The 17,163-nt window shown below is 38.9% G+C and overlaps 1 protein-coding gene across 1 annotated transcript in view; it reads left to right on the forward strand.

Annotated features, from left to right (window-relative positions):
- Positions 1-17,163, forward strand: part of NEK1 (NIMA related kinase 1) — a 150,372-nt gene that overhangs the window by 103,077 nt on the left and 30,132 nt on the right. Inside the window, exon 19 of the mRNA XM_079705795.1 lies at positions 16,862-16,945. Coding sequence (XP_079561921.1) covers positions 16,862-16,945 — 84 coding nt within the window. The remainder of the gene's footprint in view (positions 1-16,861; positions 16,946-17,163) is intronic.

Genomic DNA, 17,163 nt, shown 5'->3' on the forward strand with positions numbered 1-17,163 from the left:
GGCAGTTTTCCAAAGATCATTTCTGAATTTTTTAATACCCATAATATTTTGAAGGACCAACATCATAATTCTTTGCACTTTTTAAAAATTCACTTAATTTACCTAATCCTTTTGTATTTGTGGACAGTTTTGTGTGTGATTTGAAAATTTTTCCAGTATCATTATCATCTTCATGAAACCCATCATCTTTGGCAAGATTAATAATTTTCTTTGTCAGTTAGTTTGCATTAGACATGCACTATGTTGTCAGATACTTACAACATTCAACAATCAGGGAGAGATGGATCAACAGAGACCTTGATGTGATGAATGAGGAGAAACTGGTGTTACTTGGGGACTACTTTTGTAGTGGTCATTAATGCTTATTTTTGGACTCTGACAGCATTCAGCATTGTAACTACTGAGATATTTATATAACAACTGTACCTATAGCACAGGACTGTGATGGATATTTATGGTAATAACCCTGACTCTTCAAGAAAAATATATTAACACCAGTGATTTAAGGCAGCACATAATAAACATTTTTCCACTGATAAATATTAATACTCATGATTTGTTTGTACAGTTTGAAAATGTATATATGTTACACTGTGGTTTATCCTTATAACCAGTCATAAAATATCCATTTTGCTGATGAAGAGAAGGAGTCTTAAAGAGGTTGTGACAGATACACGTCTTAAACCTAGTATGTGTTTTCTAATATTTACAATCTCATTATAAATAATCAAACCTAAACAGTTAAGAATAAGTTCTGAGTCTTAAAGATTAATCCTCTAGAATTGGGAAACTGCTATAGTTAATAGTAGTTATTTGATCAGTACATTTTATTAACTGCTTTGGGAAATCATAATGATTACAACATTGTTTCTGTGGCAAAATGAAATCAAAGTCCCCGACCTGTGAATAAGCATTTGGGACATAAATAATTTTTAGGTTGAATTGTAATTTAAAGTAACCATGGATTTCAGAGTAATTTCATATGCTTGTATGCGAATTCAAAATTTTCCCTGTTCAGGTAATTTGAAATTTTTTAAAAATGCAGGTTAAGAAAAGTCTTAACAAGTAAGGCTTCAAGCCAGGTGGTTTGTTTGTTTCTTTTTCTCTGAGCAGTATTTATAAAAATTAACTAAAGTTACTTAGAATCTAATCCTGACAGCAATTCTCTGCGGTGGGGATTTTTATTCCAAGGTCACAGGTTGTGAAACTGACTCAGTCATTAGTACTTTGCCCAAGATCACTTGGTATGTCCAGAGGCAGCATGCAAGCCCAGTGCGTCTGACTTTCAAGATCATTCTTCTAGCTATTTTGCTTTGCTGTTTGTTCCTTTTTAAATTCCATATTAGTATTTGCTTTACTTTAGGTAAAACTTGTGGATTTTATGATTTTGTAGTGCAGGGATAGACAGACCTTTTCTGTAAAAGGGCAGATAGTCACTGTTTTAGGCTTTGCAGCCCATAGGCTGTCCTTAGTAACGACTCAACTCTGCTGTGGCAGTGAAAGCCAAAGCAAATGGGCGGGGCTGTGCTGGTAAAACCTTATCTAGGAGACCTTCAAGATGGCGGAGGAGTGAGACGTGGAGATCACCTTTCTCCCCACAGATATATCAGAAATACATCTACATGTGGAACAGCTCCTACAGAACACCTGAATGCTGGCAGAAGACCTCAGACCTCCCAAAAGGCAAGAAACTCCCCCACGTATCTGGGTAGGGCAAAAGAAAAAAGAAAAAACAGAGACAAAAGAATAGGGACAGGACCTGCACCAATGAGAGGGAGCCGTGAAGGAGGAAAGGTTTCCACACACTAGAAGCCCCTTCGCGGGCAGAGACTGCGGGTAGTGGAGGGGGAAGCTTTGGAGCCGCGGAGGAGAGCGCAGCCACAGGGGTGCGGAGGGCAAAGTGGAGAGATGCCCACACACAGGATCGGTGCTGACCAGCGCTCACCAGCCAGAGAGGGTTGTCTGCTTATCCGCCGGGGCGGGCGGGGGCTGGGAGCTGAGGCTCAGGCTTCGGAGGTCAGATTCCAGGGAGAGGACTGGGGTTGGCTGCGTGAAGACAGCCTGAAGCTAGTGCGCCACAGCTAGCCATGAGGGAGTCCGGGGAAAAGTCTGGACCTGCCTAAGAGGCAAGAGACCATTGTTGCGGGGTGTGCGAGGAGAGGGCATTCGGAGCACCACCTAAATGAGCTCCAGGGCATAAACTGTGGCTATCAGCGTGGACCCCAGAGATGGGCATGAGATGCTAAGGCTGCTGCTGCAGCCACCAAGAAGCCTGTGTGCAAGCACAGGTTACTCTCCACACCTCCCCTCCCGGGAGCCTGTGCAGCCTGCCACTGCCAGGGTCCCGCGATCCAGGGACAACTTCCCTGGGAGAACACACGGCGCCCTCAGGCTGGTGCAACGTCAGGCCAGCCTCTGCCGCCGCAGGCTCGCCCCGCATTCCATGCCCCTCCCTCCCCGCTGTCTGAGTGAGCCAGAGCCCCTAATCAGCGGCTCCTTTAACCCCGTCCTGTCTGAACAAAGAACAGACGCCCTCAGGCGACCTACACGCAGAGGCGGGTCCAAACCCAAAGCTGAACCCCAGGAGCTGTGGGAACAAAGAAGAGAAGGGAAATCTCTCCCAGCAGCCTCAGAAGCAGCGGATTAACTCTCCACAATCAACTTGATGTACCCTGCATCTGTGGAATACATGAATAGACAACAAATCATCCCAAATTGAGGAGATGGACTTTCAGAGCAACGACGTATATATATTTTTCCTTTTTCTCTTTTTGTAAGTGTGTATGTGTATGCTTCTGTGTGTGATTTTGTCTGTACAGCTTTGCTTTTACCATTTGTCCTAGGGTCCTGTCTGTCCATTTTTTTGGCTTGTTTGTTTTTTAGTATAGTTTTTAGCGCTTGTTATCATCGGTGTATTTGTTTTTTGGTTTCGTTGCTCTCTTCTTTCTTTTTTTTTTTATTACTTTTTAATTTTAAAAAATTTTTTATTTTAATAACTTTATTTTTCTTCCTTTCTTCCTTCCTTCCTTCCTTCCTACCTTCCTTCCTTTCTTTCTTTCTTTCTCTCTCCCTCCCTCCCTCGCTCCCTCTCCCTCTCCCTCTCTCCCTCTCTCTCCCTTTCTCTCCCTCTCTTTTCTTCTGGGCCGTGTGGCTGATAGGGTCTTGGTGCTCCGGCCAGGTGTCAGGCCTGTGTCTCTGAGGTGGAGAGCCAAGTTCAGGACATTGGTCCACCAGAGACCTCCCAGATCCACGTAATAACAAACGGTGAAAGCTCTCCCAGAGATCTCCATCTCAGTGCTAAGCCCCAGCTCCACTAAATGACCAGCCAGCTACAGTGCTGGACACCCTATGCCAAACAACTAGCAAGACAGGAACACAACCCCACCCACTAGCAGAGAGTCTGCCTAAAATCATAATAAACTCAGAGACACCCCAGAACACGCCACTGGGTACAGACTTGCCCAACAGAAAGACAAGATCCATCCTCATCCACCAGAACACAGACACTAGTCCCCTCCACCAAGAAGCCTACACAACCCACTGAACCAACCATAGCCACTGGGGGCAGACACCAAAAACAACAGGAACTATGAACCTGCAGCTTGCGAAAAGGAGACCCCAAACACAGTAAGTCAAACAAAATAAGAAGACAGAGAAGCACACAACAGATGAAGGAGCAAAGCAAAAACCCACCAGACCAAGAAATGAAGAGGAAATAGGCAGTCTACCTGAAAAAGAATTCAGAGTAATGATAGTAAAGGTGATCCAAAATCTTGGAAATAGAATGGAGGAAATACAAGAAACTTTTAACAAAGACCTAGAAGAACGAAAGAGTAAACAAAGAATGATGACGAGCACAATAAATGAAATTAAAAATTCTCTAGAAGGAGTCAATAGCAGAATAACTGAGGCAGAAGAACGGATAAGTGACCTGGAGGATAAAATAGTAGAAATAACTACTGCAAAGCAGAATAAAGAAAAAAGAATGAAAAGAATTGAGGACACTCACAGAGACCTCTGGGACAATATTAAACACACCACCATTTCAATTATAGGGATCCCAGAAGAAGAAGAAGAGAAAGAAAGGGACTGAGAAAATGTTTGAAGAGATTATAGTTGAAAACTTCCCTAATATGGGAAAGGAAATAGTTAATCAAGTCCAGGAAGGGCAGAGAGTCCCATACAGGATAAATCCAAGGAGAAACACGCCAAGACACATATTAATCAAACTATTAAAAATTAAATACAAAGAAAAATATTAAAATCCACAAGAGAAAAACAACAAATAACTTACAAGCGAATTCCAATAAGGTTAACAGCTGATTTTTCAGCAGAAACTCTGCAAGCTAGAAGGGAGTGGCAAGACATACTTAAAGTGATGAAAGGGAAAAACCTACAACCAAGATTACTCTACCCAGCAAGGGTCTCATTCAGATTCGACAGAGAAATTAAAACCTTTACAGACAAGCAAAAGCTAAGAGAATTCAGCACCACCACACCAGCTTTACAACAAATGCTAAAGGAAGTTCTCTAGGCAGGAAACACAAGAGAAGGAAAAGACCTACAATAACAAATGCAAAACAATTAAGAAAATGGTAATAGGAACGCACATATCAATAATTACCTTAAATGTAAATGGGTTAAATGCTCCAACCAAAAAACATAGACTGGCTGAATGGATACAAGAATAAGACCTGTATATATGCTGTCTGCAAGAGACCCACTTCAGTCCTAGGGACACATGCAGACTAAAAGTGAAAGGATGGAAAAGATATTCCATGGAAATGGAAATCAAAAGAAAGCTGGAGTAGCAATTCTCATATCAGACAAAATAGACTTTAAAATAAAGACTATTACAAGAGACAAAGAGGGACACTACATAATGATCAAGGGATCAATCCAAGAAGAAGATACAACAATTGTAAATATTTATGCACACAATATAGGAGAACCTCAGTATGTAAGGCAAATGCTAACAGCCATAAAAGGAGAAACCGACAGTAACACAATCACAGTACGGGACTTTAACACCCCACTTTCACCAATGGACAGATCATCCAAAATGAAAATAAATAAGGAAACACAAGCTTTACGTGATACATTAAACAAGATGGACTTAATTGATATTTATAAGACATTCCATCCAAAAATAACAGAAAACACTTTCTTCTCAAGTGCTCATGGAACATTCTCCAGGATAGATCATATCTTGGGTCACAAATCAAGCCTTGATAAATTTTAGAAAATTGAAATCGTGTCAAGTATGTTTTCTGACTACAGTACTATGAGACTAGATATAAATTAGAGGGGAAAATCTGTAAAACATACAAACACATGGAGGTGAAACAATACACTACTTAATAACCAAGAGATCACTGAAGAAAACAAAGAGGAAATCAAAAAATACCTAGAGACAAATGACAATGAAAACAAGACGACCCAAAGCCTATGGCATGCAGCAAAAGCAGTTCTAAGAGGGAAGTTTACAGCAATACAATCCTACCTCAAGAAACAAGAAACATCTCAAGTAAACAACCTAAGGTTACACCTAGAGCAATTAGAGAAAGAACCAAAAAACCCCCAAAGTTAGCAGAAGGAAAGAAATCATAAAGATCAGATCAGAAATACATGAAAAAGAAATGAAGGAAACAATAGCAAAGATAAATAAAACTAAAAGCTGGTTCTTTGAGAAGATAAACAAAATTGATAAACCATTAGCCACACTCATCAACAAAAAAAGGAAGACTCGGGCTTCCCTGGTGGCGCAGTGGTTGGGAGTCTGCCTGCTGATGCAGGGGACACAGGTTCGTGCCCCGTCTGGGAGGATCCCGCGTGCCGCGGAGTGGCTGGGCCCGTGGGCCATGGCCGCTGGGCCTGGGCGTACGGAGCCTGTGCTCTGCAGCGGGAGAGGCCGTGGCAGTGAGAGGCCCGCGTACCGCGAAAAAAAAAAAAAAAAAAAAAGAAGACTCATCAATACAATTAGAAATGAAAAAGGAGAAGTAACAACTGACACTGCAGAAATACAGAGGATCACAAGAGACTACTACAAGCAACTCTGTGCCAATAAAATGGACAATGTGGAAGAAATGGACAAATTCTTAGAAAAGCACAACCTTCCAAGACTGAAGAAATAGAAAATATAATCAGACCAATCCCAAGCATTGAAATTGAGACTGTGATTTAAAATCTTCCAAAAAACAAAAGTGCAGGACCCAATGGCATCACAGGTAAATTCTATCAAACATTTAGAGAATAGGTAACACTTGTCCTTCTCAAACTCTTCCCAAATATAGCAGAGGGAGGAACACTCCCAAACTCATGCTATAAGGCCACCATCACCCTGATACCAAAACCAGACAATGATGTCACAAAGAAAGAAAACCACGGGCCAGTATCACTGATGAACATAGTGATATAGATGGAAAAATCCTCAACAAAATACTAGCACACAGAATCCAACGGTACATTAAAAGGATCATACACCATGATCAAGTGGGGTTTATCCCAGGAATGCAAGGATTCTTCAATGTAAGCAAATCAATCAATTTGATACGCCATATTAACAATTTGAGGAATAAAAACCATATGATCATCTCAGTAGATGCAGAAAAAGCTTTCGACAAAATTCAACACCCATTTATGAAACAACCCTCCAGAAAGTTGGCTTAGAGGGAACATATCATAATAAAGGCCATATATGACAAACCCACAGCCAACATCGTTCTCAATGGTGAAAAACTGAAACCATTTCCACTAAGATCAGGAACAAGACAAGGTTGCCCATTCTCACCACTATTATTCAACATAGTTTTGTAAGTTTTAGCCATAGCAGTCAAAGAAGAAAAAGAAAGAAAAGGAATCCAAATCGGAAAAGAAGTAAAACTGTCATTGTTTGCCGATGACATGGTACTATACATAGAGAATCCTAAAGATGCTACCAGAAAACTACTAGAGCTAATCAATGAATCTGGTAAAGTAGCAGGATACAAAATTTACAGATTTCTTGCATTCCTCTACACTAATGATGAAAAATCTGAAAGAGAAATTAAGGAAACACTCCCATTTACCACTGCAACAAAAACAATATAATAATTAGGAATAAACCTACCTAACTAAGGAGACAAAAGACCTGTATGCAGGAAACTATAAGACACTGATGAAAGAAATTAAAAATGATACAAACAGATAGTGAGATACACCATATTCTTGGATTGGAAGAATCAACATTGTGAAAATGCCTATACTACCCAAAGCAGTCTACACATTCAGTGCAATCCCAGTCAAACTACCAGTGGCATTTTTCACAGAATTAGAAGAAAAAATTTCACAATTTGTGTGGAAACACAAAAGACCCCAAATAGCCAAAACAATTTTGAGAAAGGAAAACGGAGCTGGAGGAATCAGGCTCCCTGACTTCAGACTCTAGTACAAAGCTACAGTAATCAAGATAGTATGGTCCTGGCACAAAAACAGAAATATAGATCAGTGGAACAGGATAGAAAGCCCAGCGATGAATCCACACAAGTAGGGTCACCTTATTTTTGATAAAGTAGGCAAGAATATACAATGGAGAAAAGACAGCCTCTTCAATAAGTGGTGCTGGGAAAACTGGACAGCTACATGTAAAAGAATGAAATTAGAACATTCCCTAACACCATACACAAAAATAAACTCAAAATGGATTAAAGACCTAAATGTAAGGCCAGACACTATCAAACTCTTAGAGGAAAACATAGGCAGAACACTCTGTGACATAAATCACAGCAAGATCCTTTCTGACCCACCTCCTAGAGAAATGGAAATATAAACAAAAATAAACAAATCGGACTTAATTAAACTGAAAAGCTTTTGCACAGCAAAGGAAACCATAAACAAGATGAAGAGACAACCCTCAGAATGGAGAAAATATTTGCAAATGAAGCAACTGACAAAGGATTAATCTCCAAATTTTATAAGCTGGTCATGCAGCTCAATATCAAAAAAACAAACAACCCAATCCAAAAATGTGTAGAAGACCTAAATAGACATTTCTGTAAAGAAGATATACAGATTGCCAACAAACACATGAAAGGATGCTCAACATTACTAATCGTTAGAGAAATGCAAATCCAAAGTACAATGAGGTATCACCTCACACTGGTCACAATGGCCATCGTCCAAAAATATACAGTGCTGGAGAGGGTGTGTAGGAAAGGGAACCCTCTTGCACTGTTGGTGGGAATGTAACTTGGTACAGCCACTATGGAGAACAGTATGGAGGTTCCTTAGAAAACGAAAAACAGATATACAATATGACCCAGCAATCCCCTACTGGGCATATACCCTGAGAAAACCATAATTCAAAAAGAGTCATGTACCACAATGTTCACTGCAGCTCTGTTTACAATAGCCGGAGCATGGAATGAACCTAAGTGTCCATTGACAGATGAATGGATAAAGAAGATGTGGCATGTATATACAATGCAATATAACTCAGCCATAAAAAGAAACAAAATTGAGTTATTTGTAGTGAGGTGGATGGACCTAGAGTCTGTCATGCAGAGTGAAATAAGTCAGAAAGAGAAAAACAAATACCATATGCTAGCACATATATATGGAATCTAAAAACAGGAAAAAAAAAGTTTCTGTAGAACCTAGGGACAGGACAGGAATAAAGACGGAGACATAGAGAGTGGATTTGAGGACACCATGGGGCGGGGAGGGGAAGCTGGGTCGAAGTGAGAGAGTGGCCTGGACTTATATATACTACCAAATGTAAAACAGATAGCTAGTCGGAAGCAGCCACATAGCACAGGGAGATCAGCTTGGTGCTTTGTGGCCACCTAGAGGGGTGGGATTGGGAGGGTGGTGGGAGACACAAGAGAGAGGAGATATGGAGATATATGTATATGTATAGCTGATTCACTTTGTTATAAAGCAAAAACTAACCATTGTAAAGCAATTATACTCCAATAAAGATGTTTAAAAAAACAAACACCTTATCTTCACCATCAGGCAGCTGTCCAGGTTTGACCTGAGGATTGTAGTTTGCTGACTCTTGTAGAGTTCTTCAACACTAAGTTGTTCATTTTGAGAAGATTATTTTTTTAGTTCTTTAAAAAAATGATTCCCTTATTGTCCTTGTAAAATATAATTTTTGGTCCATAAAAAAAAGCATATATGTAATATATATATGTAAGTTATCAAGCAAGATAACATACCCAGCAGGTAGAACACTAAGCTCTATCTGTGTACTGTTCTCTAATCTAGGGATTGGTGGGTGTTTTTCTGTAAAGGGCCAGATTGTAAATATCTTAGTCTTTTCAAACCATAAGATCTCTGTCATAACTAGTAACTCTGCATTGTAGCAAAGTAGTAACGATAGACACTGTGTAAATGAGTGAGCATGGCTGAGTTTCAATAATACTTAGGGACTGAAATCTGGATATCATATCATTTTTATGTGGTCATGAAATACTCTCTTCATTTTTTTGACCATTTAAAAATGTGCAAAACCATTCTTAGCTTATGAAACATAAAAAAACAGGTGGTGGGCTGAATTTGGCCCCTGAACCATAGTTTGTCAACCCCTGTCCTGACTGTGCCTCTGTCTTCTCCCAGAGGTGTCCATTATCTTGAATTTTGGATATATCATTCCTATGGATTTTTTAAAATGCTTTTTCCACTTACGTATATGTGTCTGAATGATGTCTTGTTCTGTTTTGCCTATTTTTGAGCATTATAAAAATTACATCGTACTGTATATAGATTGGAACTTGCTTTTTTTCATTCGTCATTATTTTTCTAAGATTCATTTACATAGTTGGGTTTAGCTGTATAATATTCTGTTGTATGAATATACCACAGTTAATTCACCTGACAGTAGGTATTTAGGTTGGATCTAGTTTCTGCTTTGAATATTCTTGTACATGTCTCCTGGTACACATATACAAGAATTTTCTTGGCTATCTGTTTTCTTTTGTTGAATGATTTAACAGAACACTTATGAATTTTATAAAAAATGATGAAGCAGTATTATTTACCTTGAGAAATGTTATTGTCTTACTGCCTCATCTTAAATCATTCCTTATTTATTTACATTAATGGAAAAATGCCTTTAAAATGTGCAGTGAAGTGTTAAATATTTAATTCATTCTTTCACTCATTTTTTTAGTATTACACAAACATTTATTGACTAATATATTAGGTTCTGTGCCAGCAAGAGAACTTAGGCAGTGAAGGAGATAGACAATTAAACCAAAAATTAAGTAATAAATGACAACTATTTATTGAAAGCTTACTATGCCAGACATTATGTTTAACAATTTATGTGCATTATGTCTGTATTAGTCTACTAGAGCTGCTGTAAAAAAATTCCACAATCTAAATGTCTTACACAACAGAAATTTATTACCTCACAGTCTGGAGGGTAGAAGTCCGAGATCAGCATGTCAGCAGGGTTTGTTCCTTCTGAGGGCTGTGAGAAGAATCTGCTCCCTGTCTTCTGGTGGTTGCCTGGCTATCTTTAGCATTCCTTGACGTGTAGAGTCATCACCCCAGCCTCTCCCTTCATTTTACATGGTGTTCTACCTGTACGGGTGTGTGTCTCCAAATTTCCCCTTTTTTCTAAGGACACCAGTTATACTGGATTAGAGCCCACCCTCATGATCTCTTTTAACTTGATAAAGATCTTGTCTTCAACTAAGGTCACATTCTGAGGTACTAGGGGTTAGAACTTAAGCATATGAATTCTGGGGGAACACAGTTCAACCCATGAGGCTCTCTATTAGTCTTTGCAGCAATCCCAGGTAACTCTGTGGAAGCTTAATATACAGTTGAATCTTGAACAATGCGGGGATGAGGGCACCAACCTGCCTTGCTGTTGAAAATCTGCATATAACTTAAGCCTACCCTCCGCCTACCCTCCGTGTACATGGTTCCTCCAAGTCATGTCTGCAGCTCTGCATCCATGGATTCAACAACCGCAGATCGTGTAGGACTGTAGTATGTTTGCTATTGAAAAACATCTGAGTATACATGGACCTCACAGTTCAAATCCGTATTGTTTAAGGGTCAACTGTACTGGTCTTATCGTAGAGCGTGTTGCAGTGCAGAAACCCTAGGTGCTAAAAAATGACTTCTGTATTGTTCCAGGGGGAAATCTCAGTGAAGGATTAGAAGTTATAAAAAGAACCAAATGGCGGTTATATAATTGGAAAATATAATAACCAAAATTTAAAATTCACTGGGTAGAATCAGTAGTAAAGTGGAGCTGATAGAGATATAATCACTGAACTTGAAGGCAGATCAGTTGAATTTACTCCATCTGATCAACAGAAAAAAGACTGAAAAAAATTATCAGAGTCTTAAGGATTTCTGGGACAATAACAAAAGATTTAACATTTGTATCATTGGAGCCCAAAGGATAAGAGAAAGACCATGGGACTTGGAAAAGTATTTGAAGAAATAATAGCTGAAAACTTTCCACATTTGGTGAAAGACATAAATTTAAAGCTTCAAGAAGCTGAGCAAACCCCGAAATAGGATACACTTAAAGAAATCTTCATCTAGGAATATTAAACTTCTGAAAGTAAAAGACAAAACAAACCTTAAAATAGCCAGAGAGAAATGACACATTAGGTATAAAGGACTACCAATTGGAACAACACCAAATTTCTCATCTGAAACCGTGGAGTCCAGAAAGAAGTGGCATAAAACTTTTCAAGTGCTGAAAGAAAAGAACTGTCAACCCTGAATCCTATATTTGATGAAACCATCCTTCAGGAATGAAGGGGAAATAAAGATGTTCTCAAACGAAATAAGCTAAAAGAATTTATTGTTAATGTAGCAAACAGAATTACTAGGGAGAAAGAGAGACATCACATAATAACAAAAGAATCAGTCCAATAAGAAGTTATCGCAGTCCTTAATGGGTCTATACCAAACAACCAAACTTCAAAATATATAAAACTAATAGGGCTGAAAGGAGAAATAAATCCACAAGTATAGTTGGGGACTTGAATACATCCTCAGTGATTGATAGAACTGCTAGTCAGAAATGAGCAAGGGTATAGAATAGCTAAACACCACCACAGGCCACCAAGATCTAATTTACATCCTATCCAACAATAGCAGAATACATTATTTTTTCAAGTGCCCATGGACCATTCACCAAGATAGACCATATGCTGGATCATAAAACAAATCTTAACTAATTCAGAAGAATTAAAGTTATATGACATATATTCTTTGAACGTAATGGAATCAAACTAGAAATCAATCATAGAAAGATAACAAGAAAATCTACAAACACTTGAAAGTTAAAAATACTTCTAAATAATACAGAGACAAAGAGGAAATCTAAAAGGAAAGCTAAAAATACAAAGAATGAATGAAAATACATCACATATCAAAATAAGTGAGATGCAGCTAAAGCACTGCTGTGAGGGAAATTTATAGCACTAAAGGCTTATATTAGAAAAGGAGAAAAGTCTCAAATCAGTAGTCTAATTTCCTACCTGAAGATGCTAGAAAAAGAAGAGCAAGATAGACCCAAAGCAAGCAGAATGAGGGAAATCATTAAGAGTAGAAGTCAGTGAAATTGAAAACAGGAACACTTCTGAGAAATGTAATGAAACAAAAAATTGGTTCTTAGAAAAAAATGAATGAAATTGATAATTCTCTAGCAAGATTGATAAAAATAAAGAGATGACACAAATCACCAATATCAGGAATGAAACATATCACTACAGATCTTCTAGTGAGTAAAAAGATGACAACTTTACACTCATAAGTTAAACAGCCTAGAAGAAATGCACCAACTATTTGAAAACCACGAGCTACCAGAACTTAGCCAAATTGAAATAGATAAATAGCCCTATAACTATTTTTTAAATTGAACTTTTGATTAAAAACTGACAAGAGGGGCTTCCCTGGTGGTGCAGTGGTTGAGAGTCCGCCTGCCGATGCAGGGGACACGGGTTCATGCCCCGGTCCAGGAGGATCCCACATGCCGCGGAGCGACTGGGCCCGTGAGCCATGGCCGCTGAGCCTGCGCGTCCAGAGCCTGTGCTCCGCAACGGGAGAGGCCACGACAGTGAGAGAGGCCCGCGTACCGCAAAAAAAAAAAAAAAAAAAAAAAAAAAGGTGTGAAACTGACAAGAAGTAAATCTCCAGGCCTAAGTGGTTTCACTGGAGTATTCTACCAAACACAGAAAGCATTAACAGCAATTTTTGATAAAATGATACCGTCTCTTTCAGGCTGTCAGAGCAGAAGGAACACTTCCCAACTCATTTTGAGGCCTGTATTACCATAATACCAAAACTGTATAAATACAGCACAAAAAAGAAAACCACAGACTAATATCTCATTAACTTAAATGCACAAATTCTCAACAAATTTTAGCAAATTGAATCCAACCACAACCAAGTGGGATTTAGTCGGGAAACCCAAGTCTGTTTCGGTATTAGAAAATCAATGAGATCCACCATATCAACAGGCTAAAGAAGAAAAATCATGTGATCATAACAATGGATGCAGAAAATGTTTTGACAGAATTCAACATCATAATAAATAAAAACTATCAGTAAGTAGAAAGCAAGAGGAATGTCCTCAACCTCATAATAGGCATCTATAAACTTACACCTAACTTAATACTTACAGGTAGAGGACTGAATGCTCTCCCTCTGCTGTCTGGAAAAGGACAAGGAAGTTAGCTCTCACCACTGTTAATCAACATACTGCTGGCAGTTTTGGTTACTCCAGTAAGGAAAGAAAAAGAAAGAAAAGGCATACAGATTTGAAAAGAAGGAATGAAACTATTGCTATTTCCAGTTGACATGATTATCTGCATAGAATATCTGAAGGACTCTACCAAAACACTCCTAGAACTAAAAAATGAATTTATTATAGTTATAAAAGTATAAGGTCACTTCACAAAAATCAACTGATTTCTATACGTTGACAATGAACAAGTGGAAACATTTTAAAAAACAATACCATTTACAGTTGCTCCAAAGAAAATGAAAAAAAAGTATAATAAAACATGCAGGATTTGTGCAATTAAAATGACAAAATCTTGATGAAATTGAAGATTTAAATATTTGGAGAATCATACCATGTTCATTAATTGGAAGACTCAAGGTAATGAAAATGGCAAGTATTCTTAAATTGTTTTACTAATAATTGTAATTCTTAGTAAAACCTCAGAAACATTTTTTATAGACAAGCTTATTCTAAAATTTATATAGACAGAGAAAGGCCTTAAAATAGCCAGACAATTCTGAAGAAGACTGAAGTGGGAAGAATGACTCTTCCTGGTGTCACAGCTTGCTTGTAGCTGCAGTGATCGAAGCCATATAGTGCTAGTGGAAGGATGGGCACATAGGTCAGTGGAGCAGTGTGAGGAACCCAGAAGTAAATTCACACCAATATGCCCTGCTAATTCTTGATAAAGAAGCAAAAGCGGTTCAGTGGAGGAGGGATTGCCTTTTCAGTATTAGTGCTGGAGAAATTGGACATCCATCTGTAGGCAAAAATATGAACCTTGACCTAAACCTCACTCCTAAAATAAGTAACTCAATACAGATCATGCACTCTAATGTAAAACATAAAATTGTAAAACTTAGAGAAAAAGAAGAAAATTTCAAGACCTAGGACTAGACGAATAGTGCTTAGACTTAACACCAAAAGCACAATCCATAAAAGAAAAACTTGATAAATTGGACTTCATGAGAATTTAAAACTTTTGCTCTACAAAAGACTCTTAAGAGGAAGAATATACAAGTTACAGATTGGGGGAAAATATTTGTAAACCCTGTGTTTAACCAAGGACTTGTATCTAGAACATATAAAAACTCACCAAAACTCAACATTAAAAATACGAAGAGTCCAGTTAGAAAATGGGCAAAAGACAGTCTAAACACTTCATTGAAGAGGATGAATGGCAGACACAGACACAGATGGCAGATAAACACATGAAAAGATGTTCAACATCACTAGCCATTTGGGGAATGCAAATTAAAACCGCAATAGTATATCACCACCCATCCATCAGAATGGCGCAAATAAAAATTGTGATGAAACCAAATGCTGGTGAGCATGTGGAAAAAGTGGGTGACCATAGCATTGCTAGTAGCGATGTTAAATGATACAGCCACTTTGCAAAACTGTTTGGCAGTCCCCTTTAAAACTACAAATGGATCTGTCACACCAAGAGCAGGTAATGCTGCTCTTGGGCATTTGTCCCAGAGAAGAGAAAACTTATTTTCACTAAGAAACTTATTACATGCATGTTCTTAGCAACTTTGTTCTTAATAGCCAAAACTGTGAAACCCCAATGTCCTTCAGAGGGTGAATGAGTGAACAAATTGTGGTACTTCCATACCACAGTCTGCTGCTCAGCACTGAGATGGAACAGGCCATTCAGTCATGCGTCCAGTGTCTTGGATGGACTGCGAGGAAGTAATACCAAGTGAAAACAGTCAACCTCAGAAGGATGCATACTGTGCGATTCCATACATATATATAGAACTTGTGAAATATAATTGTAGATGTGGAGAACAGATTGGTAGTTGACGGGCAGAGATGGGAGCAGTGAATGTGGCTATCAAGTGACATAGTAATGGTACAGTTAAGTATCTTGATTTGATGGTGGTCACATAATGCTATGCATGTGATAAAATTGTACTGATGCAGATACAGAAACGTGAGCGCTTGTAACTGGTGAAGTCTCTGGTTCGTGCAGTGCCAGCTTCCCAGTGTGGATAGGTACCACAGTTATGCAGGACGATACAGCTGGGAGAGGGTGGGTGAAGGGTACATGGGACCTCCCTGTACATTACTTCTCACCTTTCTGTTGTTATCTATAATATTTCAAACTAAAATGGTTGAATTCCTACATAGGCATAGAAGGAAATCTGGAGGAGAACACTGAAACTGTAAGTTTCTCAGATGGTAGAATTACGAATGATTTGTATTTTCTTTGTTTCATACGTTTTCAACAGTGAACATATATGATTCTTACAAGAGAAAAAAATACTGACATAAGCTAAATGGATTCAATGAAAACTAATTTCCAATGGAAATGTTCATTGCAAAATTTGCTCAAAAGGGTCCGTTTGAATTACGAACTTGGAGGGCATTGGTAGCCTTGAAAGATTTTCAGAGTCACAGTGGGATCAGAACACAGAGTGTAGCAGATTTAAAAATAAATGGGAAGCAGGTAAAAGCAGGGAAGTATAAAAAGTATGTATTCGGCAAGCCGACAGAAAGACGTGAGAAGGGGAAGTGGGACGAGGATTTTTCAGTTGGGAGGCTCTTGAACCACAGCTGGTGCCGCAGAAAGAGAAAGTGGGTAACTATGAGTAATTTCTAATGAGATCATTCCATGCTTGTGATAAACCATGTTAGTCGGCGTGTGGTTGGGCGGGTCATTTGCAGTCCAGGACCAGGGCGTGCCCGAGTGCAGGGAGTTGGAGCTCATGTTATTCCCTGTCGTGTGCGTGTGTGTTTGTGTGTGCGTGTATTTACTATGTAAGCGAACATGTAGAAATGATGGGCCTTTGTAGAGGAAGATCTTGATTTGAGGTTTAGCTAACCTCCAAAGCAGTTTTTAAAAACCTGTTGACTTAAATGGCTAATAAAAAGGTAGCTGTTCTCTATTTGAATAATTACATATGGGGTTTAATTGCTTCTTTCTGTTCTCACTGAATGTGTTGGTTAAATCGCCAAAGGAGAATGCCAGCGTCTTTTATCAGTTTATCAGCTAATCATTTAGACATGATCAGTATTTGCCACCAGAAGTAGTGGCGCCGGTCCCTAGGTAAGATGCTGCTGTAGCCTTAGTCGTTCTTTAACCTTAGTACATTAAATGATGCACAGGGCACCCTGCACAACCTGGCAGCTCTGTGCGAAGGCAGGCGCAGCTCTTCACGAGGAGGGAAGCCAAGAAGCAAAGAGGAAGAGGTACGCCTCCTGCATGCTCGCTGCCTCACGCCGTCACTTTGAGTTGATTGCCTTCCTTTCCTGCATGGTTTAAATTCCTAACAATGACTGGACGATCTTTAGGTCTGTAGGGACCTGTTAATATATTTTGACTGACATACTGTGTCATAATTTTGCCCCATAACTGTTATTCAGAATTCTGAGTTCAATTTCTTTTCTTTTGATAAAATTAAAAATTT

The sequence above is a fragment of the Hyperoodon ampullatus genome (assembly GCF_949752795.1).
Source record: "Hyperoodon ampullatus genome assembly, chromosome: 6".
Lineage (NCBI taxonomy): Eukaryota > Metazoa > Chordata > Mammalia > Artiodactyla > Ziphiidae > Hyperoodon > Hyperoodon ampullatus.